Source organism: Dinoponera quadriceps, unplaced genomic scaffold (genome assembly GCF_001313825.1).
Source record: "Dinoponera quadriceps isolate SergipeBrazil2010 unplaced genomic scaffold, ASM131382v1 scaffold690, whole genome shotgun sequence".
Classification (NCBI taxonomy): domain Eukaryota; kingdom Metazoa; phylum Arthropoda; class Insecta; order Hymenoptera; family Formicidae; genus Dinoponera; species Dinoponera quadriceps.
The window spans coordinates 130,397-155,322 of NW_014555275.1; the positions used below are offsets into that span (position 1 = coordinate 130,397).

At 43.1% G+C, this 24,926-nt stretch overlaps 3 protein-coding genes and 1 long non-coding RNA gene across 9 annotated transcripts; 2 read left to right on the forward strand and 2 right to left on the reverse strand.

Moving 5' to 3' along the window:
• Positions 1–7: 7 nt before the first annotated feature.
• LOC106743706 (polycomb protein suz12-B) lies at positions 8–6,812 on the reverse strand. 3 transcript variants are annotated; one of them, XM_014617808.1, is made up of 9 exons: positions 6,613–6,812; positions 5,123–5,169; positions 4,496–4,679; positions 4,169–4,260; positions 3,831–4,023; positions 3,345–3,713; positions 2,943–3,244; positions 1,748–2,001; positions 8–1,639 (listed from the first exon to the last, which is right to left on the reverse strand). In XM_014617808.1, the coding sequence occupies exons 1-9, from the start codon at positions 6,710–6,712 to the stop codon at positions 634–636; spliced, it is 2,547 nt and encodes an 848-aa protein (XP_014473294.1). In that variant the 5' UTR covers positions 6,713–6,812; the 3' UTR covers positions 8–633. The 3 variants fall into 3 exon arrangements, with proteins under 3 accessions (XP_014473294.1, XP_014473293.1, XP_014473292.1); XM_014617807.1 differs by having other exon boundaries at positions 1,748–1,883; positions 1,950–2,001; positions 3,345–4,023; XM_014617806.1 differs by having other exon boundaries at positions 3,345–4,023.
• A 147-nt stretch (positions 6,813–6,959) lies between these two features.
• LOC106743707 (regulator of nonsense transcripts 3A) lies at positions 6,960–13,983 on the forward strand. Of its 4 annotated transcripts, none has more exons than XM_014617809.1 (10): positions 6,960–7,046; positions 7,275–7,349; positions 7,581–7,742; positions 7,801–8,478; positions 9,054–9,468; positions 9,928–10,079; positions 10,273–10,374; positions 11,342–12,002; positions 12,188–12,408; positions 13,044–13,983. In XM_014617809.1, exons 4-10 carry the CDS (start codon positions 8,341–8,343, stop codon positions 13,254–13,256), a joined length of 1,902 nt encoding a protein of 633 aa, XP_014473295.1. In that variant the 5' UTR covers positions 6,960–7,046; positions 7,275–7,349; positions 7,581–7,742; positions 7,801–8,340; the 3' UTR covers positions 13,257–13,983. The 4 variants fall into 4 exon arrangements, with proteins under 4 accessions (XP_014473295.1, XP_014473296.1, XP_014473297.1 ...); XM_014617810.1 differs by having other exon boundaries at positions 8,146–8,478; XM_014617811.1 differs by having other exon boundaries at positions 8,185–8,478.
• Positions 13,984–14,145: 162 nt separating this feature from the next.
• On the reverse strand, positions 14,146–23,837 carry LOC106743705 (condensin complex subunit 1). The gene is made up of 21 exons (XM_014617805.1): positions 23,797–23,837; positions 23,557–23,691; positions 23,319–23,453; positions 23,016–23,194; positions 22,795–22,934; positions 22,657–22,738; positions 22,501–22,563; positions 22,181–22,414; positions 21,304–21,636; positions 21,012–21,201; positions 20,188–20,519; positions 19,457–19,852; positions 18,109–18,353; positions 17,925–18,045; positions 16,948–17,414; positions 16,449–16,703; positions 15,757–16,029; positions 15,550–15,692; positions 15,136–15,462; positions 14,385–14,501; positions 14,146–14,304 (listed from the first exon to the last, which is right to left on the reverse strand). Exons 2-21 carry the CDS (start codon positions 23,666–23,668, stop codon positions 14,159–14,161), a joined length of 4,290 nt encoding a protein of 1,429 aa, XP_014473291.1. The 5' UTR covers positions 23,669–23,691; positions 23,797–23,837; the 3' UTR covers positions 14,146–14,158.
• Positions 23,838–24,257: 420 nt separating this feature from the next.
• Positions 24,258–24,796, forward strand: LOC106743703. The gene is made up of 2 exons (XR_001374389.1): positions 24,258–24,472; positions 24,724–24,796. It is a non-coding gene; the product is annotated as an uncharacterized LOC106743703 (long non-coding RNA).
• The last annotated feature ends 130 nt before the right edge of the window (positions 24,797–24,926 follow it).

Below are 24,926 nucleotides of genomic sequence, written 5' to 3' on the forward strand. Positions count from 1 at the left end.
TCATCATAGTCGCGATCGGACCGTTGATACATACAGAGGCGATCAATCAGGGTAGCTACACACGCTCGCGCGTATCTTGCCCGTTACATTTATATCCTCTCGATTCCCCGAATAGTTCTCAACAGCTTTTAAATTAAAACTCGAGAATGCTCGTCTAACAGCTAAGAACAATAATTATCCGATTTATTAATTATAAATTTCGATTGCATCTCTTTATATTATTTGCAACAAATACTGTACAAAAAAAAAAGACAGAGAAAGGGAGAGAGAGTGAAAGAAATAGAGAAAAGCTAATGCCCGTTTCCACCGTTTCACGTTTCAAATCTGATCGACGATTAACTCGACGGAACCGTTCACCGATCGCAGCGATCAGTTCCAGTTAATTGGTAAATGCGATCGGTTAATCCCGTCGAGTTAGTCGTCGTTTAGATTCAACGCACGATGGGGTGGAAACAGACACAAGTTCGTTTCGGACGCTTTCCGTGCTGAAAGCGTCGTTCCATCTTTCTTGCTCGTCACGTGCTGAGGATAGAACGACGGTGTCGGCGCGGAGACGTGTCTCCGGGACGAACTTAGGCTCAGAAGACGTAAGATTTGCACAGGAGAACGCGAAAATCGCTTTCTTTTTCGCTACTAGTAGCTACCTCCGTTCGGGGACGGTTTCTGACTGGCGACTCCGTTGCTCGGCGGTATCGCGTCCAACACCAGCTTCCTCCGGTGGTACTCGGTGCTCACGCTCTCGCCGGCCATCGACTTCCGGCGCAGCGGCGTCGCGTTCTCCGCGCCGACTTGCACTATGGAGTTTGTACTTTTCCGCCTGGCGGGCAGATCGTTGCCGGCCGATTGCTTGCCCGACGGTGCGCTCTCGTTCTCGCCCCGGCCGACGCCGTTGCTCGCGATCCCCTTGCCGATCGAGGCCGCGGCCCCGTAGGCGGAACCCGCGCCGGCGTTCTTGCTGACGGAGTTCTGCATCGAGCCGTGCGCGACGTTCTTGCTCGAGGACGACGAGGACGCCATCATGCTGGCGTGCTTGCTGACGTTGTTGTGCGCGGACATCGTACTCTTGACGTTCTGGGTGTTGGGCGAGCCCAACGGTAGCGAGGTCTTCCGCCTGGCGTTCGAGTTGCCGCCGTCGCCGCCGAAGTTGACCTTCGCGCCGGCCTTGGTGTCGTACGCCGAGGTCTGCGAGCTCGTGATCGTCCAGCGCTCCACCTGCGCCTCGTGCGACTTTTGTAACACCTTGCGCACGTCCCCGTCTTCGCCGCCTTCCTTCATGATCTCCTGCAGCTTCTGTATGGTCTGGTAGAGGATCACCGGGCTGATGAGACCGAAGTCGAACAGGCTGCACATGTGCAGCACGAAGTTGCGGTAGAGGTTCTTCATGAGTAACTCTTTCCCTTTATTCTCTAAGAACATTTGGCAAGCTAGTGGTATTTGGCAGTCGCCCACGTATCCGTGTTTCATCACGTGCAGGTTCCACATCTTCATCAGCTCCTTCTCGCCCTCGTTCACGTCCGTGAAGTCGTCGATCATCATCATCGTCTTCGTTTGCAGCCATTTGGGGTCGTTCTCGCCCTCGGAGTCGATGTCCATCTCTTTGGGGTATATGGGTAAGCAGGTCACGGTGTGATGATACAGTCTGAAACGAGGGGAAGCGTCGGTACGGGTCAGTATTGGAAGTCGCACGGGTAACCGTGATTGTCGTCCTTTTGTCAACGACGTGGTCGAGACAAACGCGTTCCGATACCTGTTGTGGCCGGTGATGTACGGCCTCTGGCTCTCGAACTCGTTCTCCTCGAGCTCCAGGAACTCGGACAGACTCGGCTTCGTTCTCTTCGGACGACATACCAGGATGTTCGTCACGCTGGTGCGTCTTGTCGGCCCTGTCCTTGAAAAAGGTACGCTAGACGGTTGTGAAATTAATTCGTGAGGACTACCGGCATACGAACCATCATAGCACTCGTTTATTGCTACGTCTATTCGGGCACCTTGCGGAATTGGCTGCAAAAGGACAGTATACAGTGATTAGTGTGATTAGCCTCGCACCACGCGACTTTATCGTCGTGCATATCCAGGGTTGGGAAGTGACACGTTACGTTTTTTTCAGTGGCAACTTTACAACAACGTTATTTTCTTTCGTTAGTAAGAACGACTGTAACAAACAATTTCTCGTGTAATGGTAACGAGTATATCTATTACTTTCGTCGTCGTTTGGAATGTAAAATATATCTACATGAAACAAATTATTAAAAAAAAAAGAACAAACTTCAAAATCTGTAAAAAAAATAACGGAAATTATAACTCTTTTTTTTAACGGTAACTAGTAATTTTTTTTTAATGAGCAAGAATGCCGTAACAGAATGATTGACTTGTAATTTTAAAGCTTCGGGTTGCAACTGTTTTTGATGATGTCAGAAGTGAGAAAACGTATACCAAGAATTCTTGCGTTATACATTCAAATAAAAAAATACACTCACAAAATGACATTTGTGATCGACTTATAAAATTGTCCGCTAAAATTGAACACTTTTACTTGAACAGTCAATAAACAGTCATAAAATTAACATTGATAGAATCATAATAAAAAGAGTGAACTTATAACGCGAGAATTTTTAGCACGCGTTTTCTTGCTTCTGACATCCAAAAAAAGAACGGTTGCAGCGAGAGATTAGCCTTAAGGTGACTGTAAATTTTGTTTAAATCATCAATTTTTATATTTTATCGTACAACGGTTTGTTATCAATCACAAACAGAACGGCTTTTTAATTCTAGACTCAAGACAGTCATTGTGCGCTAGAAGACAAAGATACAAAAGCATAAAGCATAGTTTTAAACCGACCAAGTCAGCCGTTCTGCTAAGGTTTACGAGTGACTCTTAAGAAGTAACTTGCCCAACCCCGCGCGAATGTTGAAGAGACGCACGTAAACACGCGCACACTCACCACGTATGTAAATGTGAACCGCGAATGGCAGAGCTTCAAGTGCTTCAGAAGCGAGTACAGTTTGCCGCAGTCCAACGAGCACCATGGGCAGTGTAGGTCTTCGCAAGCCTCCGTCTGCTGCCGGCTGTTATTGTTGTACAAAAATTGATAAACTATCTGCTGGGCTCCCGCGTTGGCGTCCACCTTCTCGTTGGGGACACCTATTCTCGAGGGCGTTAATGGACTAGGCGTTGGCAGTGTCGCGTTATTGTTATTGTTTGTGCTATTATTATTGTGACCTACGGAAGAACGCTCAAAACCAGCTGAAAAGATAACGTGACTGGTTGATGATCGTAAAAACGTACGTAGCGTCGTCGTTTCGCGCGTCCATGCGTGTTACATTAACTACTACTGCGAACTGACCGTTGGCCGATCGATTCTCTTTATTGTCGCCGCTCGGTATCGGATGTATCGGCGCCGGTCGGTCCACCAGACCGTTGCTCGGTTCCGTCGTCCAACTTAGTCGGAACTTCAACGTCGGCCCGGTGCTGAACACTTCGAAGGGCTCGCAGTTCTTGATGTCCGGCAAAGACTCCCAAGAACTGTGCTTCTTAGGGCTAGACCTAATATTGGTTTGTACTTCCTGCAAACCTAATTCGTAATCGCCGTCCGTCAACAAACACCGGCTGTGCTTATCGTACACTATGAGCTCGGAGCCGTACTGCTTCACCTCCTCGCCACCGCCAGTCTTAATCGAACCCGTAGACGATTTACGACGTTTTTGAGCTGGTTCTGCGGAAAGAACGTTCTCGTTCGCATTTATTTCCCGAAAAGAGCAAAAAAAGTACGCGGAAGAGGCAGAAGGATGCGCGAGACGCTCATCGTAACCATTCGCGGCCACGTACGTACCTTCTAAATCACAGTTATGCATAAGGCAGCCATTGTTAGACATGCAATAAACCCTGAGCAAAAGCGTATAAGTCTTCGCTACGTGACCGTTATTTAAGCTAAATGATTCATTGGGTATGGAAATCGTGGGCGCCTTCGACGGAGGCTGAGTCTCGGAAGGATTGATCGGGACCTCGCTTGTGCCGATTGGAACCTGAGAACGAGAAAAAGAACAGACGCCACGGATTAACGGAAAGTTCAGACCGACGGAAAGAAGTTCACCTCTCGTGTGTTCGCAACGTAAATTAATAATAGCATAATTAGCAACGTACCGTGCAGTTTAATGACATTAAACTCACTTGCATGATAGGCGAACTAACATCTTTCCGCTTCTTGTGGCAGATTTTCAATAATAGTGTTTCCACTTTAACTGGATCCTGTGATATCTCAACTGCAATCACACATCAATCTTAGAAAGTGTCACAGTGAAGTGTAAAGCCTGATTTAAAATGTGCTCTTTGCGTCTTGTTTCTTGCTCTCGATCTCTTTTTCATAAGTTCTCACAGAAGCAAGATAGAAAGCAAGAAACAAGACGCAAAGAGTACGTTGTAGATGAAGTTTTACTGTCAAATGTTCATGAAACGTTTCGGATATGCAAGCAAATAGAGGTAAAACCAACTTGTTACCTCTTTTGTCATAAAATCCTAAAAACGTGAGGGTCATATATCCGGGAAGGCCGAGATTCTGCTCTTGATTGCTTTTCGATATTAACTTTTCCAAAATCGAGTCGACCTTGAATCCTCGTCGTGCCTTGTGACTTCTGGACATACGTTGCCGCATATACGTTAAGTTTCTGTACAGAAATATTGGCTGGAAAGAAGAAGAGGCGCCAAGTCAATATATGTGTTCATTTACCGGTTAAAATACTCGACGCACAAATACAGGATGATTAAAGTAATGTAATCCTTTATACCCACCATAAATTTTGCGAACAGTAATTTTGAGAATCGTGTGAGCAGGTACAAATTATAACAGAGATAACGAGCGATCCGATGTTTAAAAAAAAATATTTCAACTTACCTGACAAGACAAATGCTTGCGACGTTATGATTACGTACTCTTGCGTGTATTCTTTGTTGAAAAAAAAAACTATTACACCGTGTCCATTCGGTAATTATACACACATATGTGTGTGTGTGTATGTGTGTGTGTGTGTGTGTAACGAGAATAAATCGAGTATAGTTAACGCTTTGAGGGCAACGCACAAATGAGGGCTCTACGTAAAATTAAAATTGAGAACATTGACTACTCACTGAAATTTGGTTTCTTGTGCGGAGGAAGCGGTAAATCTGCGTTGGTTCTGAAAAAAGAAAAATATTAAGATTATAAATAGATGATCGAGCTGCAGTGAGTTAAGATAACAAGTAACAAACATATTGCGCAGGATGTTTGAAATAAACGAATTGCAATTACAATTATCACAATTATGTATTAATTATTTCTACACAACAAACAATCTGGTTTAGACGTAGGTGCGTTTAATTAAAAATGCACTGTTTTATTGCAATTAATATTCTCTCTTGCTGTATAATTAAATATCAACAGAATGTAACGCGAAATATAGCAAACGGACAAAAACTGAAAAAAAAAAACAACTTTTATCATAAGCTCATTTACTAATTGCCACCCTTACAATTGCTCCTGCAAATTGTATTATTCACTATTGAGAAAAATTGTTCTCGGCTTTAAAAATTTTATAGAAATTTATGTTCACGCATCCATTGTCGTTTCACATAATTGCGGCTGTGATTGCTTACACCTTGTTTATCCACCTGCGCTGAATTAAAATAATTTCATATCCTACGAATATAGTACAAGCGGATTTCCCTAGATGGCTCCGTAGGTGGTGCCTTTCTCACGCTCAAAAGTGGATCTCAAATGCTTTAAATATCAGCGAGAACACAGAGGAAGTTCAGATCCTTCTTAAGTTCGAATGGGAAATGATGAATGGGTTTTGCTCAAATTGTTTGAGACGCCTGAACCTTACTTTGATACGACATTCGGCAGGCTAAACCTCTCTGATCCCATTTTACGATAATACAACAAAAACAATACTCTGTTAAATTCATCTTCCCATCGCGATGTATCGGCCGATCGCGATAAAAACTCGGCTTTGGAACGACAGTACGCGCCAGGGGGATTATATCTCAATTGACCGGGAGGGGTTGCAGGAGAAAAGTTTGTTTCCTCGGTCGAGTAACGTTTCATCCTCTCGCGCGTGAATTTCCGCGGAAAACCCGACAGTGAGTAATGAGGTGGACGGACGCTGGCTGGCAGCGGCGGTGAAAAAATCGTACACACAGAAACCGAGTAGCGCGCGCGATACCCTCTCCGCTCCGCCGTGAGCAGCGGGAGTAACGATGACAGGTGTCCGTGCGTCAAGAAAACGAGGCGGAGGAAGTGAGGGAACGGAGGAGGAGGAGAGCGTCTACCGACGCGCGCCACGGCGCCCGAGTTGGCCTCTTCGCGAGTGGGGTTAGGTCGCCGCGTCGAGAAGCGATAACGTCGGGGGTGTTCACCGAGAGACGATTACGGTCACGCACCTCACGCCGCGGACGTCAGCGGGGCGCGCGCGGTCGCGTTGGCAGACGGCACCGTCGGCCGCTCGTCGGCACGACGGCCGACGCACGCGGGCAGCAGCCGACGACGGAAAAATGCAACGGGCACCATATCAACGGAGTTGCTAAAAAAAGTGTGTGTTGTTTCTCGTCGGACATACAGTCGTCGGGCTCTCGGTACTCACTTTCGAAGGCCTGCAGAAACAGCTCGTGGTCAGCCTGTATCTGGTCCATGCGAGGTCCCTTCTGCCCGTCCAGGTCCTTCTCCCGCTTCTTCGGCGGCATTTTCGCGCGGTCCTCCGTGCACGACGAACTCCCCCGCGTTAACTCCACTGCTCGTCGCGCGAAAGTTGTACGAACGACAACACCCGCCCCGCGCGAAAACTGCGGCGCTCGGCGGCCCTCGGCGACCGACGCGCGCGCCCCCTGCCGGCGAGACGCGCTGTCGGTGCTGCTCCACCGCCGGGTAATCTGTGCGATACCAGTCGACTGTCGATGATCGACTGTGTCTGGAAACTATCGAAAGTGGTAGGTCGACTTCAGGGTGATGTCGTTGAATTCTGATTGGCCCAATTGATGACTTCATGGTGACGGTCACGAATCTCTTGCCCGGAGGCTGGTATTCATAATCAGATCTTATATTTAAGTCCGTCTTAAATTCATTTTCAGATACTCCGTAGCGAATGAAATAAGCTATTCAGTATCTGAAGATGAATTTAAGTTCCGGTCTACAATAGGTGTTTTAAGCTCTAAGCCTTAAGAAATTGACCAATTCACAGTTGAATATGAGGAGAATAATCGACTGTGATGGTCAATTTTTTAATGTACTACAAGTTGATTTCCCTAGATGGCCTCATAGGTGGTGCCTTTCTCACGCTCAAAAGTGGATCTCAAATGCTTTAAACATCAGTGAGAACACAGAGTAAGTTCAGATCCTTCTTAAGTTCGAATGGGAAATGGTGAGTGGGTTTTGCTCAAATTATTTGAGACGCCTGGACCTTACTTTGTTACAACATTCGACAGGCTAAACCTCTCTGATCCTATTTTACGATAATACCACACAACAATAGTCCTTAATTCTCATTGTAAATCTGCTTTAGTATTTAAAAATTGCATTTTATTTTGACCTAAGTAACTCGTACGAACTTCCCAGACAACCTAATAGTTCCAAAGTCTCCGCTACGAGTCGCCGCTATCTTCAAAAAAGAAAGTCGTAATGTAACTCAACGGCAGGCCAGACGGACTTTAATTTTCAAGTGATACGACTCAACAGTGGATTCGATCTTTTTTACTTCCAAACCAGATTTCACAGCAGGTGAGAAGGATTTATCAGATATTCCTGCATAATGCCTGCTCATTATTGCCGTTTTCAGTTAGTATTGTTGATCGAGACACTTTCTCGCGTGTGCGTGACAGAACGGCCTCGATGAAGTCTCAACTTCGAAAGAAACAAATATATAACCTAGCGTTGAAGAAAAAAAAAACGAAGTTCCAATGCAGCACTAGTTCGGCTGAGAAGAACAGGCCTATTGTTTTCGACTCGTATAATAAACTCTGTTGAACGCATCGCAAAACTCAATATATTCTCAGCCCTTTTCGCAGCGATTCAAACTCGCTTTGGTCGAGAACGTCGTGCACTTTGTCGTTCTTTGGAGAAACGAAGCCACACGTTGCCGTGTCGTGTGCGAGATATCCATGAGAGTATTCGAATATTTCAGGTAAATCTTTTTTTTTTTTTTTTACACGAACGGATCAAGATGGCAGCGATAATCGAGTAGACGCAAGGATCGTGTCTCTTGAAGCAGACAGCAAAATTGTACGCTCCGGATATCCTCCCGGTGCCGGCCGTACAAGTAACTTGGTGGCGTGTTCCTTGAATTTCGGGGAGTTATCGTGAGTTTATACGAATAAAAATGACCGAGGAAACTCAACAATCGGAGGCTGTCGTGCAAAACGACGTTGGTGCTGTACAGAATGATACGCAGACGAACTCGTCGGATGTCGGGAAAATTAGGGACAATAAGAAAGAAAAATGTCGTCCCATGACGAAGGTTTGTGAATGAACACGATTTGTATATATTCGTCATATATCGTTAAATATTCATTAAACGTCCCCGTATTATTATCTGATGAGTGCGTTGCATGTGGCACAGGTTATGTTAAGTGCTGATAAGGGGATACCGCCGGCCGGATGTTATCAATTTAAGTAGAACTTGGTGGGCGCGATAACGAGTCGAGATATAAGTGAAATTTAATCGTCCTTTCAATTCAAGCCCAAAATCAATAAGATACGTTGTCAAATATGTATTGTTGCCAAATTGTAGCGAATAAATTTAAAGTAAATATTATTTATAAATCACATATTAAGAAAATAGTATATATAAATATTATTTTGGTGTATTAAAGTATTTAATTTCCCTATATGAAAACTGTTCCTTCACAATATTGAGAACACATGCATATATATATTTTTGGAATATAAATAAAAACATAAGATATTTTTTATTCGCAGTTACTTTACATAAATATATATGTTATTCTGTATATATCTAACAAAATTTTATCCAATTTGAATTTTGAAAGTTTATATTTATAACATAACATCATATCGTTTGTCTGTTACCAGGTGGTGATCAGGCGATTGCCTCCAACAATGACGCAGGAACAATTTCTGGAGCAGATCTCTCCGCTGCCAGAACACGATTACTTTTATTTCGTGAAAGCTGACATGTCCCTCGGCCAGTTCGCGTTTTCTCGCGCTTATCTAAATTTCACAGATCAGCAAGATATCTTTGTGTTCCGGGAGAAATTCGACAATTACGTCTTCGTAGACTCCAAAGGTGTGGAATACTCTGCGGTGGTAGAGTTCGCACCTTTTCAAAGATTAGCGAAGAAACGACACGGTAAGAAGAAGGATGTCAAATGTGGCACTATCGAGAGCGATACATATTACACGAGCTTTCTAGAGAGCTTAAAGAACCAGGAAATCGACTCGAACATAGCGCAATCGAAGACCGAATATTCTTACCAACCACCAGACAGTGAGTGTCTTTATATTACTTGTATTTGGTTTTGCAAATCAGAGACATCGGCTCTTAAGATTATCTTAAAATAATACCTAGTCAGTGAAACGACTTTCCTGGATCAATCAGAGCAATCAGATGTCTCCGATTCGCAAAACCAATCGCAACTATTACATAGTCGAGGGATACAATATAGATATTACCAATTTATTACTAGATTATTAGATCAGAATATTAGATTACGTGTAACTCTTATAAAAAGGCCCCTTTCACTAACCTAAGCGACTGATATCCGTTTCTACTATCATGATATCATTAAATCTAAACGACGATTAATTTGACGGAATTGACCAACCATATTGATCAGTAGATCAGTGGATAGCTAATTGGTCAACTCCGTTGAGTTAATCGTCGATTAGATTTAAACCATGATTGAAACGGGCAGCAAAAGCGTTATAATAATTCTCTATCACGCAGACACAACAAAGAAAATCACAACGACCCCGCTGCTCGAGTACCTAAAGCAGCGCAAGCAAGAGAAGCAACGTCTCAGAGATGAAAAGCGCGAGGAGAGGCGAAGGAGGGACCTGGACAGGCGGAGAACGAAAGACGATCCTATTATTTCTAAGGTAAAGCATTCGTCGGATAAATTCAAACGACGAATACGGAGTTTGGTATAATACACAAGACACAATCTCTCATCTCGCTTGTAACCGCTCGATCTAACTCGACCGAGACTCTTCTCCGGCATATTCTCTTCTTTAATTTTTTTTCTCATCAACAACAGCACTTTTACTGATAACGAATCATTTTCGCCTACAGCACACGCACAACACAGAAGTCGATAGGTCACCCAAGCTCACCATATTACGCCCCGCGAAAATCCGGGTGGAACATTTGTTGCTTCCAAAGTTTGTCAAAAATGCAAGTATACACGAGTACGAAGAAGAGACGTTCCTCGATAGACGTGCGCACGAACGAGAGCAAGAAAAGTCACGCAAGACCCATCAGGGATCTAACGAGCGCGTTAAAAAGTCCAAACCCATTCGAAACGTGGTGACCGATGTCAGGAAACAATACTTCAGTGGCGATAAACGGGTTAACGGCAAAACTTCTTTTTGTCCGCAAAAAGGCGATCATGTAAGATGAAAAAATTTTTCTCCCCCTCATTGGCAAAAAGCTCCTCGATTACCACGATTCTTCGATTGTTCGATCTAACATCGGAGTAACACGGTAATCAAAAGTAATATTCTCCCGTTTACGTCAGTAGCCGCGAATACCACCCTGACACTTTCACGTGCGACAAAGTTGCGGTACTTGAGCCGAAAAAATCGTGTCGCTCCCCCCCTCCGAGGCGGTATGTAAAGAGGGAGAGAGACGTGGAATCAGGATTTAACCTGTCCGGTTCGCTGCTGTGCCCTGAGACACGCGGGAAGGTCGACGTTGACCTTTCACCGATGGCATCGATGATGATTCTCGAGAAAGAGGAGCGCTTGTCATCACTTATCGCTGTTTATCGATTTTGTACATCTACTGTTTTCTGAGAAAAACTCTACGCGATTTCTCTCCCGTGCATGCGCACGTGTAACGCGATCAACGAGCAAATCCTCACTTTGTAATGGTTTTCACCGTCTGTACCGGATTTTTGAGAGAAGAATATATTTGTAAAAAGGCCCGAATTTCTTTCCGAGCGTTCGACACGATCACAATTCTGCTCTTTACCTTGTCGCGCGCGGTGTAAACTTGCAAAGGTATATCGTGAACGAGGAAGTATGATGTGTGTGAGAAATTGTGAAGAGTCCGTAAGAGACAAGAAACAATGTATGTGTGTACGTACGAGAGGAAATATAAATGAAGATTGACGGGTGCGCGATTTTCCACTGTCTTGCAGGTTCTGAAGAATCCGGACCTGGACAGAGAGTCCAGTAAGGACGACAAGGAGAACAAGGACGAGAGGGATAAGCTTTCGCCGAAGGACCTGAAGAACAGGAATAAGAGGGACGACAAGGTGCGGGAGAAGACGTCGCGGGATCGAGAGGCCAAGCCCATCCTCAAGGGCTACAGGGATCGAGTGGACGAGAGGAACAAAGATCGCGAGATCAAGCAGAGACGGTACGATGAGAAGAAGCTTTATGGGAGGCGCGATGAGAGAGAGGGCGCGAAGGAGGACAAGAGGATCGACCTGAGGGACGACAGGAGATACGAGGCGAAGGAGGACAGGAAGGTGGAGGAGAAGCGCGGCAAAAGTTATGAGAAGATGAGGCAGGAGAAGAAGAAGTTGGCGGAGACGAAGAAGCAGATGGCCGACGCGAACGTGAGCAGCGAGGCCAGCCCGAAGAAGGTGCGGGAGGAGCACGACAGCGTGCAAGAGATCGAGGACACGAGCGGAAGTGTCCGAGAGTCCGCGCACGACGACGACGACGAAGATCTCAAGCAACGAGACAACGAACGAATGCAACGCAACGCCGCTGTCGAGGACAGGGTGACTGGCGAAGACGCGTTGGAACATCGCCGGGAAGCTGCCGAACGAGGGAACAGCGTAGACAACGCGGGTAAGTATACTTGACTTCTACTTTTTATTTTTTCCGAGGCTCCCGTTTCTTTCCTCGCCGCGTGACTAGTGACGCCAGAAGCGAAAAAACATATGCTGAACGTATGGCAGACGCTCGCTAATGCTCTGATAACGTGGTAAACGCGAGCAAGATCACAACCATATAACGGATATTTGTTGATGCAGACATGAACGAGGACGAATCCGAGGCGAAGATGGAGTCGAAAGTCGTGAAGAGACGAAGCTCGCTCGAGAGCGGCGGCGAAGGCGGTACCGGTGACGGTAACTGCTTAAGACGTCACAAATCGTTGGACGGAGGAGGTCAAAGCAATTTGCAGAAGAGCGAGAGCGAAGAGAAGGAAAAGGATAAGAAAGATCCGCGATTGGAGCGTAGGATAAGGAATAAGGTAAGCCGTTGCTCGCACTCCTCGAGTAACGAACGAAGAGCCATCTCATCGTTCTCAGCTTTTCACTCGACTGGAAGATCACAAAATCTCATCTGATCCCTGTTCGGCTGCATCACTTGTCACATCTTATTGTATTAAACCGCCAATAATTATATTCAACAAATTTCAATTATTAAAACTTATGGCACATACAAGAATGTAAAACTACAACTACAATGAGTGCAGTAAGCTTTTAGCCTCTTGCTCTAAGCACTAAATTGTAACGTAATTCGAGCCAAGAACGTTTCCAGCGCTACGTTGCAATCCCTAAGATTTAATACTGAATCTAATAAGTTTATATTTTGTCGGTACTCATTTTTATCGGTAAAAATGCTTAGATTATTAGCAAATCTCAGCAAATCAGGTGGTTTCTAGGTCACTTGATCTATTGCAAATCCAAATCAAGCAAACTGACTAACCACATTATTTTCTTCATGGTCCGATTAATTAAAAAAATTAATCGGTCACTTTGCTCACAGCTTACGTTTAATTATCGCTTACATTTTCGTGTGTGTCACGGAGCTAAAGGCCCAAATGAGAAAAAAATCACTGTTGGGGTCGCAAGTTCTTGAACAGCCGCGCTCGTTCGTTCGCAGGACCGTCCGGCGATGGAGATCTACCGACCCGGCATGGGCAAGTTCAGCAAGCAGAGGCTGGAGCGCGAGAAGTCCAACAACGACGAACGAGCGTCCCTCTCGCAGAGCCCCACGCCGAATCCCGGGGCGCCTGTCAGCGGGAAGCCCGGCAAATCCGCGACGGAGGTGCGCTCGATGACCTTCAAACGCAGCGTCAGTCGAGACGTGGCGTAACGAATCTCCTCGTCCGCACAGTCTATACGCGTCGTACTGCCGAGAAACCCGATTCTAACGGGATTGCGATCCCGCTCGGTCGTTTCAGCAATTCCGGTCCTTTCGCCGTAAATGGTTCTCCTCCCCCTCGCTATACAGTCGATACGGTTTAAAAATCGCAACACTTTTCTCCTTCGATGAGTTTCGCAACACACTCGGTGCCCAGTAAAATTTGTTTGTTAGCAGCTCTCAGGAGGATTTTGTATCGCGTATACAAGATGCGTTGTGCGAAAGTCATCGAAAACTTAAAAAAAAAAAGTGTAACCGTTAATCTGCCAACTATGTGCGTATCGTCGGTTACAAAAAGCTCGCAGCACCTTTTTTCTAGTAAGTTTCGAAACGCATCCGGTGTCTAATGGGAGGATTTGTTTCTCAATAATTCTCAACTGTGTTTAGTAATTCTCACTCACTATTGAATACGAGATGCCTCGGGGAATTCGAACGTCGAAAAAAGTGTCGCAGCCTTCTCGTGACTGACCATACATCATAGAAGATACACGTCGCCATCTTCGCGTGTCGCGTGTTCGAGAACACGTTCCTCACAACACGCGCGCACACTTGGTCCTACGGTTTTCTCGCGTCTCGCGTGCTCCTCGTGCCGCGACAGGGAGACGCGAATTTTTATGAGCTGTGATGTTGGCATTTGTCATTGACAAATCAATAAATACAACGTATAATCTACCACAATGATGATACTTTCAGACGTGCTTGCGCATCAATGATTTTAATACATCGGCTTATACTACAATGCAATATTATCGAATGTATAATTGCAAATAATAACACTGAATGACACTGACTTGAATCAAGGTTACATTAACATAATTGTTCTTCTTACGTTCTCCAAAGGGTAGAAATGAATGTTATTTACGTTCTTTAGAAAGTCGAGTCGAGGTCCTGACCGAAGGCTTCCGCGGCGTTTTATTGGTTTTGTTTCGCTTCGGGCGTGGCGTCACGCCGTTGCTATCGCTGACTGATGTGCTTGTTTTCCGTAAACGCATCCTTTTGTCTGTAAAAGAAAGGAGAAAGGTATATTCGTACTATTCATTGCTTCGTTACTTCAAATTGCGAATAACGAATAGTAAATACCGCGCGTTACAGGCGTATCTGAAAAAACGTCGTCATCGTTATCTTCATCATCCTTCGCTGGTGATTTTGTACGGGGCGTCTTTCTCCTGCTCGTTGGCGTTTCTTTGCTAGTTTTCGCTGAGAAACAAATATGAGAAAAGTCAAAAATACCTAATTCTATTAAAGAAAAAGCTTTTACTATTTCTCTAGATAGATACTTATAAAAATATCTATTTATACTTCTACTATTTCTAATAGAAACTTCTGTTTTTCTAATACATATTTTATTTTCACTATTTCTGGTGGATATTTATATAAAAATATCTATTTCTAATTTCGACTCTATTTTCTCAATAGATACTTGATTTCTACTGTTTCTAATAAATATTTACAAAAATGTTCATATAAATTTCCGCTTTTATTCTATTTTTCCAATAGACATCTTATTTCCACTATTCCTAATAGATGTTTATAAAAATATCTATTTCAGATTTTACTCGGCGTAAAATTATCGACATGTTGATCATAAAGATCTATAGTAAATACGACAGTAATATCGTGGAGGCATCTAACCAGAGCTGCTAGATCGCGAGATTTCTAGAAATGTACCAGTCAGAACGTAATATTTCTAGCGCTCAAGCAATGCGCAGCGCAAATACAAGTATCGTGTGCCGCCACGGCTTTATATTTATGTAGCGTGACATAAGCCTTCCACTACGTGAATAACGAAGAAGTTCCACCTAGGACCTGGCAGCTCTGTTCTAATACTCACAATTTGCAGCAGCCGCACTGTCCGCCGCATCCTCTTCGCCGTCGGAGCTGTCTTCATCGTCACTCGTGCTTTTGCGTTTAGTTTGCCGTATACTCTTCCTGATCTTCGGCGTGTTGGGCGGGGGTGGCATCAGACGTTCGTCCGTCATCTCCGAGTTCGTGTCGCCCTCCAAGAGCTCTTGCACCTTTTCCTCCAGCTCTATACCGACGGCCTTCGCGTCCGTTCGCTTCTTCGCTTGCTCAACAATACTTTGTAGCGCCGTTAACACCGGCTTATAGTGAATCTTGTCTTTCAACAGCGGCAGATTTTCGATGAGACGACGTATACCTTCGGGAGGAGCCACGGACAGCGGGATTAATTCGCGTCCTGATCGATCGCATCGATTGAACGTATCGATTTTACTCGACTACTCACTCTTTCCGCTGAATTGCAGGAGTGAGAGGCAGTAGGAGAGATCGCGCCATTGTCTCTCTGTGATGGCCAATTTGAACCGGGCGCAGACCTTCTCGATTATAGTGTCGACGTGCTTCTCTTTTTGCAGGAGACCGAGAATGTATCTGCAAAGGACTGGCGTTCGTGAAACAATCGACGTCAGCCCGACGATAATTGTGCGATACTCACCTGATGGTTTCTTGGAACTGTTTCTCCTCGAGATTCAACTTGGGATCCGCCAATCGCGACAATATGTCAGGTACCACGTTATAAAGAGCGTTGCCCTTCAGGGCGAGTTGATTGAAGAATTCTTTCGTCTCCTGTCGTATCTGTTCGTCTTCGTCCATGATGCACAGCGCCAGTTCCGAAACTTGTCCCTTCACGCGTATCATCTCCCTCATTATGAGATTCGACAGCATACGGACGCAAGTTCTACGCACGCTCATGTCGGTGTCTCGGAGCCTACGAATGTTGAGCGCGAATGTTAACAGCAATGAATAAGCCACGATTCATTCTACCATTTGCGAAAAGGAGAGGGAGAGAGAGAGAGAGAGAGAGAGAGAGAGAGAGAGAGAGAGAGAGAGAAGAGAATGAGATTTGAGATGGCATTCTTTTCCTTTAAAATACCACGTGAGATAATAATCACTTATAACTGAACTAAGACAACTTATAAATTAACTAAAGTAAAAATATAAATTGTAAAATTATAATATATAAAATAATTAGAATTACAAAGAAAATAATTGTAAAACAAAAACAATAAGTTAACTAAAATAATAATAATCATCTTTAATTTTTTTGTATAAATCATTAAATCGCGATATTTTTAGAACATTTAAAGTCGGTTTTCAATATGGACATTCGACAGATAGCCGACTCACCTGCCGTAGATGTGCTTCGACCACGGCTCCACTTGATTGGGGAATCTCATGGCGAGATCGCTCAATCCGATCAGCATGTTCGATCGTATACCGGAATACGGCGATCGTTCCAATATGGTCACCAGCAGCTGCAGGGTCTGTTCGCAAAACTCCGAACTCACCGTCATCATCTTGCTGAGTGCAAGCGAGCCCGCGGCTTGCAGATTCTCGTTGTTGTACTTCTCAGGATATTTGCAAACCTCCAACACCAGCGGACTGCAAGGAACGAATTGTACATGCGTTACAAGTCAACTTGCTCGATTCTCGCGATTCTCATGCGAGAAGAATCTTGCTTCCGCCGACTGCGGAACCAGAAAGTAGCGCGTTACTTGCCGTCGTCGTTACCGTTATGACGCTTATTTTTTCATCAGCAACAGTAACTCGATTATATTTTCTGGTAACGATGATGAGTTACCTTTCAAAGAATAATTTTCCAACTCCACAGTGGGATCACACTTACACGAATCTCGCGAGCAAGCCGTCCCCGATGAGAATCTCGTTCTCGAGCGCGTTATGCACGAACTCCGCCTCGGCGTCGTCCAGAGCTCCTGCCAGAGCTTCACTTCCTGTGCTGATATTGTCATCCTGTGCGACGCTCTGGTTCACATCTCGGCTCCTGGAGGAAAGTACGGACCTGTTGCTTTTGTTGAACGGCGACGGGGTCACCATGCTGCCTTTCGCTTTCGTCTTCTTCTTGCCCTTGCCCTGCATCTCTCGCACCGCGTTCCTACGCTTTAGCTCTTTGTAGACGAACGTGTCCAAGTACACCATCTCCCTGATGGCAACGTGTCCGATGATGTACAGCAGTTGTGAAAGCACTGTGTACGACACTTCGATCTTCTGAGCCGTTTCCTCCTCGGTGATCTGGCCCTTCTTGCTGATGTCTAGCAATAATTTCTTTATCAACTCGTTCGGCTGATTCGCTAACTGCAATCGAGAAAGTCGATCTTAGTGTGCCACATTCGTTCGCTCGTTAAAACTTAATTAACACGTCGACCGCCATAGGATGGTCACCAGCGATGATGATGTCACGTTTCGCTAAATAACATTCCAGTAAATACCAATCAACATTACAACAATATTGTTATAAACTGTCATAATATAACGTACGTTATAATTTCCCACTCAACACACACAATGTAACTGTTATGCACAATGCATGGTTGTGTTTACATTGTTGAGGGAGAAATTATAACAATGATATAATGTTATTGTTAGTTGGTGTTTACTGGGATACGTATAAAACGTGAGGAGCTGTATAGCAACGCATAATAAAAATACATAGCCGACAAAGCGAATAAAACGAGCTGACGAATACGTGCGTCATGAAGCTACATTCACCGCATGTCTGGCGATTCAAAGATGAATCGAGAATTGAAATAATGGAATCAAGTCGAAATCAGTGTGGCAGTCAATGTGTTAACCGGCCTCACTTACGTGATATATGGCGTTGATCGCATCCGTCGCGAAAGAGATGTAAGCCTTCTCATTGGTGCTGGTGAAGTTGTCCGTTAACAGTGTCAAAATCTCCCGGAACATGTCGTGGTCGTTAGAGTACCTGGGGCAACGAGGAAACGTTCTTATCACCGTTTTCAAAGAGCAATTCGCGACAAAGACTTACCTCAACACTGCCTTATCGATATCTTTACTGGCTTGCTTGATCTTCAGCAACATTCTGCAAGTGTCCCGCGCTAAGAGGAGGTCCTCCTTCGCGCGCGCACCCAGTCCTATCTTCACTAATACATCTAAATTGTCGATAGCTATGTTGGTTTCCGCTTGAGCTACCATCGTTATCATCATCAGCGCAGCTCTGCTGTCTATCGGCGACGTACCCGGATACTTCATGGAAAATTTCTCCCACAATACCTGCGCATTCGTGGAATATGCGTGAGATTCACCGACGTCGTCGATTCGAAAACAAGTGTGTGTAAAGCTGAGAATTATTTTTTTCGAAAATAATTCGCGTCTTTTACTGAACAAAATAATTCATTACCGTTACTCTTACTTATTTAGAAAGAATCACTTATCGTTACTCAATAAGTTTGAATCTCAGCTACTTCTGCTTACAAGTCTTAATTCTTGCGAAAATTCTTAAATCTTAATTCGTTGCAAAAATTTTTGCGGATTATGTTACAGTGAAAAGACATGTCCGTAAAATAAAATTTGTGATTGATTGAACATATATTTGTAAGATATTCCGGAAACTGCAAAATTAAAATGACATGCAACCTTCCTTTTTAGCTTATCTTTTTTCATGATTTCATCACGTTAATTTCATGACTACTTATTGATTTTTAGAAGGTCACGTTAGAAGGTCAATTCACTTCAACTGATACAATTATGAATTTTTTGATTGCTCGACCATTTATTAATCTCATTTTTCGTCAGTTATTCTTCCTATGTCATAAATTCGAAACTATCAATATTTTATTTTTATTCATTTTCATTTAAAAATGGCGGCCACCTGAAAACATAATGGAGTAATTTTTGAGTTTATACGATGCAAGTAACGCGTTATTTTCCATATCCGCGCGAGAGTTCAACGTCAATTAAATTTTTCAGAAAAAAGTTAAAAAAGAAGGCTAAGTGCATACCCCCCCCCCTAAAATAAAATTAAAATTAAGTATTTCTGTTTAAACTTATATCTCCTACGAAAGATGAACGATATCAAACAATTAAACTAAGTGAAAATAATCCTTGCAAAAATAGCAATATTAAAATGCTGCATCAATTGGAAGTGAAGAAATAACGTATTAGAAACAAAGTTTTCTACACAAACATCCAAAATTAGCATTCATACATGTATATTAAGTATCTTGGTTTCCATTTCGAAGCTTCTTCAAGTCTCAACAATCCAGAAACGCTTGGCGTGCCCAGGTCGCATTGAAACACACAAACTTTCGGAAATTAGTACAATATATAAAATGCTGGATTTCTTGAAATTTGCGTGTCTGATGCTATCGAATTACCTGCAGCAACTCGTTGTCCAGCTCACCGCCCTCGTACCACGTAGCAACGAGCTGAGCGAAAGCCGGACTCTGTCCGGGCTGCAGTTCCTTCAACAAGTCGATGAGACGATTTGCACGGGCAACGGCTATCTGTCGTTCCGACCGCTTGTCGTTCTCGTCGGTATCCAGGTAGATCTCTTTGTACACCACGGTGATGTTGTTGCGCACCGACTGATCGCGGTGGAACACTTGGAACAGTGCGTTGCGCACGCAGCTATCCGCTCCGGCCACCCCGAACTGGAAGGCCGTACCCAGAAACGTGCACGACTCCACAGCGTCACCGGCGCACGTGGAGAACAGCAGCTTCTTCGCTATCGGTATCGCTTTCTGCAGTTCAGTGGCGAACACGAGACAATTCTGCGGGGGAAGAAATGCGTGTAACGAGGAATGTACGAACGAACAATTCGGGAGCGGCTCGTTTCCAGTAAGCGAAGTGTTAGTAATACGTCTGCAGATTGACAGCAGATTCGATTAGAATATCGTAGCACAGCATCTACGTTTTCTTCTGTATTCGTAAAATTTCTGCATCAACCCAATCCTGCTCGGTTTCTGTCATCAATTTGTCATCATACTGAACTAGCAGATCCTGTTGTACTTCTAGCAAGCTGCTAATGAAATTGACAGCAGATACGAAATCTGTTTCTGCAGGTTCGACGATTTGAATTAAAGTCTACCTGTACGTTGTGATGTACCTTCAGATAGTTGACTATGCGCTTCCTGTTGACTATTTCCTGCTTGATCGTCTCATCCTTCTCCGACTTCTTCGCGTCGTTCGCGTTCTCTTCGTTGCCCGTCGACTTATTGTCTTCCGATTCAATGAAGATCTTCAGCAAGAAAGCGAACAGGCATTCCTCTTTCGCTTCGATAGGAAGATTCTCCATGTTCGGCGCTTTCTCCAATTTCATACAGATCCTCCACAGATACGTCACCGCCTCGGTGACTTTTCGGCTTAACAGCAGCTGTCTTACGTGTTCAAATACGTGATCCGGGTCGATATTTTCGTCTTGCACGATGTCTGCATTGTCTGGAAAGAGAAACTTAATGATGTGTCCAAAGATCTCACGATAATTCGTATAGTCGGTGTCACATACGCTGTACTATTTCCTAGACGAAGAGTTATACAATTTTCAATACAATTTTCTTAGATAAAACGCATAAAATTTTCAAGGTTGAAAATCGCAAAAGTAACTCTAGTTATAACAGGTAGAGTTATAATAGCTTTAATAATTGATAATTTCTATGATAATTTCGATTTTATATACATATGTGGCTGTGTTCCAAAATCCTATTCGACGGGTAGAGTAGCATTTAATTAACCAATCATGATAAAATCTTTGCTTTTTCGTTCTGGTTGATTAATTAAATGCTACTCTATCCTACGTCGAATAGAGTAACGCAACCTGTGAAAGACTAAAAATCGTCTAACGGTAAATAGTTTCAATCGAGGAAACGAATACAGCTTAGATGACGTCGATTGTACCGAACGATTGGCGCATTGACAATAAATAATACAAACCATTTACATGCTTCACTTGGTCATCCTTTAAAACTTTTTCTATCGCAGCTCTTATGTCCGGCAATAAAGTAGTCCAGAGTTCAAATCTTTGCGCGTGACCGCGCTTACTGGTGCTCGCGACTTGAGCTTTTAGTTCCTGCAGTTTCGCTTGCTCTTTCGCCAACGAAACAGAAAGCTCGATACAGTCTAACTGTAACAAATAGAAAAAAACATATGTGAGGTCAAAGGCTGTTTACAGGATAATTACAGGATGAGTAACGACAAGGTGTCAATCGAACCCTGCGACGCGCACCTTGCCGGCGAAGGGATTGCTCTGCAGCAGGGTGCGCAGCAAATGCAGAGCCTGCCGGCGAACGTTCGCGCTCTTGTCCTCCAGTCGTAACGCGGTTGCAGCCAGAAGACTTTCGTACCTCGCCAACGGCACCGCGCCTTCGCAGCACAAACGCTGCCAGGTCTGCAGCACCTTCGACCTCACGTAGGCGTGACAATCTAAAATGTGCTCCTCTAAGCTGTTCAGGCAATCGTCGCGCTTCTCCTTCTGCTCGTCCGTGAGATCTTCGCTGGTCAACGCTTTCTGCACGACAGCACCCAGGACGACGATCACGCAATTCCTCATGCTGTAGAACTGCAACGGTCACCAACGTGACGTTTCTCAATGAGGTCGTCGTTTAACGAACGAGAATCAAACTACTATTGTTAGAGCATAAGAATTGATTACACTTTTACAAAAACACTTCAGTCTGTAAACCTTCCTCGATCTGAATAAAGGAAATTACAAGTACGAGGTGCAAATTAAAACCAAATTAAAGGCCAAAGTTAAAGACAGGAAACGAGCACATCAGATGCAGTTTACTCGAGTAACTGATATGCCCCTTTTCTATCTCCAACTTTGGTCTCCTTGCGTGGATTTGCGATAAATCCCTGCGGTTTTTAAGAGACACTGTTTTATTAATTTGCAAGTCGTACTTGTAATTTTCTTTATTTAAATTGGAGAGGGTCTGCAATGGACCGGAAAACGTAAAAAGTGCGAAATTAATATTTTGTCACGCTCCAACAACGGTTTGGCTCTCATAGGTCAGATATTAACATTTCCTTTTTCTTGTAATTTTTGGAGCCATAGTTATATTTCCTTATAAAAAAAAAAAGAAAGAAAAAAGAGGCGGACGCACGTCATTCGACAGGTAGTCCGTAATTTCGTCGAGGATGGGGATTATGAGATTAGGTTGCGAGGTCGCAATGTGCTCGAGAAACATGGATATGTTGCGGTTGTCCGCTTCGCCCACGCCGTTCTGTCCGATTTCATTCATCACCTCCTTGATCAGACCATTGCAACCGCAATTCATGGTCATGTGAACCACACCGGTTGCTATGGGAATCGCCATTGAGTCGTATAACTTCACCAGCTGAAATATCATAGATACATGTTAACTTCTATTTTCGAACGAAACAATCAAGAATTTGCGAGTAATTTGTCTAGATATGTGTGTACCTGAATAATCCTTACAACGCATGTTATCCCGTGATTGTATTTCTTTATTAAAGTCCCCAGAATCTGTGTGGATAGACATGGTGTTTGGATGGTGTTTGGATGCGTCAGTGACAATGAGAAAGTTCATAATGCACAAAAATACAAAAACTGTGATACCTCAAATATAGTTTGTCTGATGTGCTTTTGCTTCGCGTCCCTGGTCTTTTCTAATATCTTGTAACATACCTGTGCCAAAGTCCTGCAATATCACAGTTGTAAAACAGTGTCTCAAAGTTAGTAGTTGCTGCAACTTACGTGACAAATAAATTTTCAACAATTGGCGGTCGCCACATCTTGCACAATGGTACTTGCAGCCATCGATACAGAAGTTCCAGAGCTTTTGGTCTACTTTGTTCCCATTCTTCCTCGAAACTTGTCATAGCAGTTTTCTTTTTCTTTAAGAATAAAATCAGCCTCCTTTTATGTGGCATATATCTCTTTACGATATATAAAAACTAAAGAATCAGCTTATATACCTTTCCAGTATTACTCTCGCTGGAATCTTGCGTAATTTGGTCATTTATGTGACAGACAAACCATGAGAATAAATATGCCAGCATTTTGTTGATGCACAAATATGTTTCTCTCTCTTCCTCATCAATGTCATTTCCATGATCAAATATTTGCTCCAGGTTATCCACAACTATTTCCAAAGCTAAAAATCGTACAAGTTTAAGCACAGTACATTCGTTCTAATGAATTAGTTACATTTGTATCGCAAAATGCAATGTCCTCCTTCGCAACATGCAATAAATAAAACATCCAGCATGGAACATTACCCTTGTGAATTCTGTTAAAAGAACGTATGCAGACTTCAAGCTCTATTTTATTGCCATGAATGACGACGGAGAAGAATGTGTCAAAGTGGTCCAGAATAAAATATGGACCTTTTTCCTGCAATGCTGCGCGTGTACCTATGAAACAAGTGTACTGGTTGTAACTTAGTCACCAGCACTACATCCAATAATATACAGCTGTTAAATGTAACAGACTGTAAGTAAGATTATGCTGTGTTACCGTCGAGAAACTGTGATAACATTCGTGGAGGGATGACCTCCTTGACAAAATATTGGTCGGCATGAGATGTCAAAAGCTCATCTTTCATCAAAGGTATCACAAAGTTCACCATTTTCACGTACACTGGATTACGTACTGTAAATTAATGGAACGAGCGATTAAACTTTATTCGTCTACATTACATTCATTATGTCTGAGAAAAAATAAAACCCGCGATCTCGTTCGAGCGGGGAAGTGCACCGTTTATAACCAACTCCACAATCGTGTTTTGGATGTAGAATTCGTTTCATTTTCAAATGCACTGCTGCCAACCTATATTGTTTCACGCCGAGCGCGAATCAACTGCGTTAGTTCTACTAGGGACTTTGTTTTTAAAAATCGTATTTAGGGTGTGTCCCATTAATGCTCGTATTAGACTACGGATTAGAGATTGAAATTGAATTTGGCCAATCAATACAAAGTTAACTGAGTTCAAATTTAGTGAAATTTAGTGAACTTTGTACTTATTGGTCAATTTTTAATTAAATCTCAATCTCCAATCCGTAGTCTCATATAGACTTAAGGCTGCATTCGGAAATACTGAAGGTACAGAGACATTTAAATGATTAAACTGGAGGACAGGAAAAGAGATATGTGAACTGGAGATAAAACTGACCAATCAGGATCAATCATGCCAAGAAATCACTTGATTGGTCTAATCATTAATTTCGATTCTCGATCTTCACTACGATATAGACTTCATGTTTGCAATTCTGTGAATCCCCTGTCTTTTGTTTAATAAAATTCGTCACAATGTGAATGACGCATTCCCGAGTGAGACTGATGTCATCAGTAGTTTGTACTTTATCGGCATTTCTTTAAGTTTAAAAATGTCTTGAAATTTAATATAAAACATTCTTCATTACGCAGAGTGAACGTAAGTACCCGTTAATTAACGAATAATTTTTGTAAGTAAAATGGAACAAGAGATATCAACATGATTGTGTCAATTATTCAGGTTATGCTTTATTATCTATAAAAAATTGATAAATGATACATCATAATTCTTCTAATAATTATATCTATAATAAATTTTCTTATTTGTTATTATCATAATATTTACTGTATTTCCTAAATAAAACGTGTATATGTATGTCTTTTCCTGTGCTTTTATAAAATTATTTCTAGGTCCATCCCAATATCTATATCCAGTGCAATTATTTTTAAATATATTTCTATCATGTCGCAACAAAAAAAAAAATCATTTCAGAAGGGAAAACAGGACCTCACATGTTTTCAGTAAGAAAAACAATGCTTTGATTATAAATATATATCTTTTCACTATTAATTATAAGAAATATACTTCTTATAAGGATTATATAAAATAATTT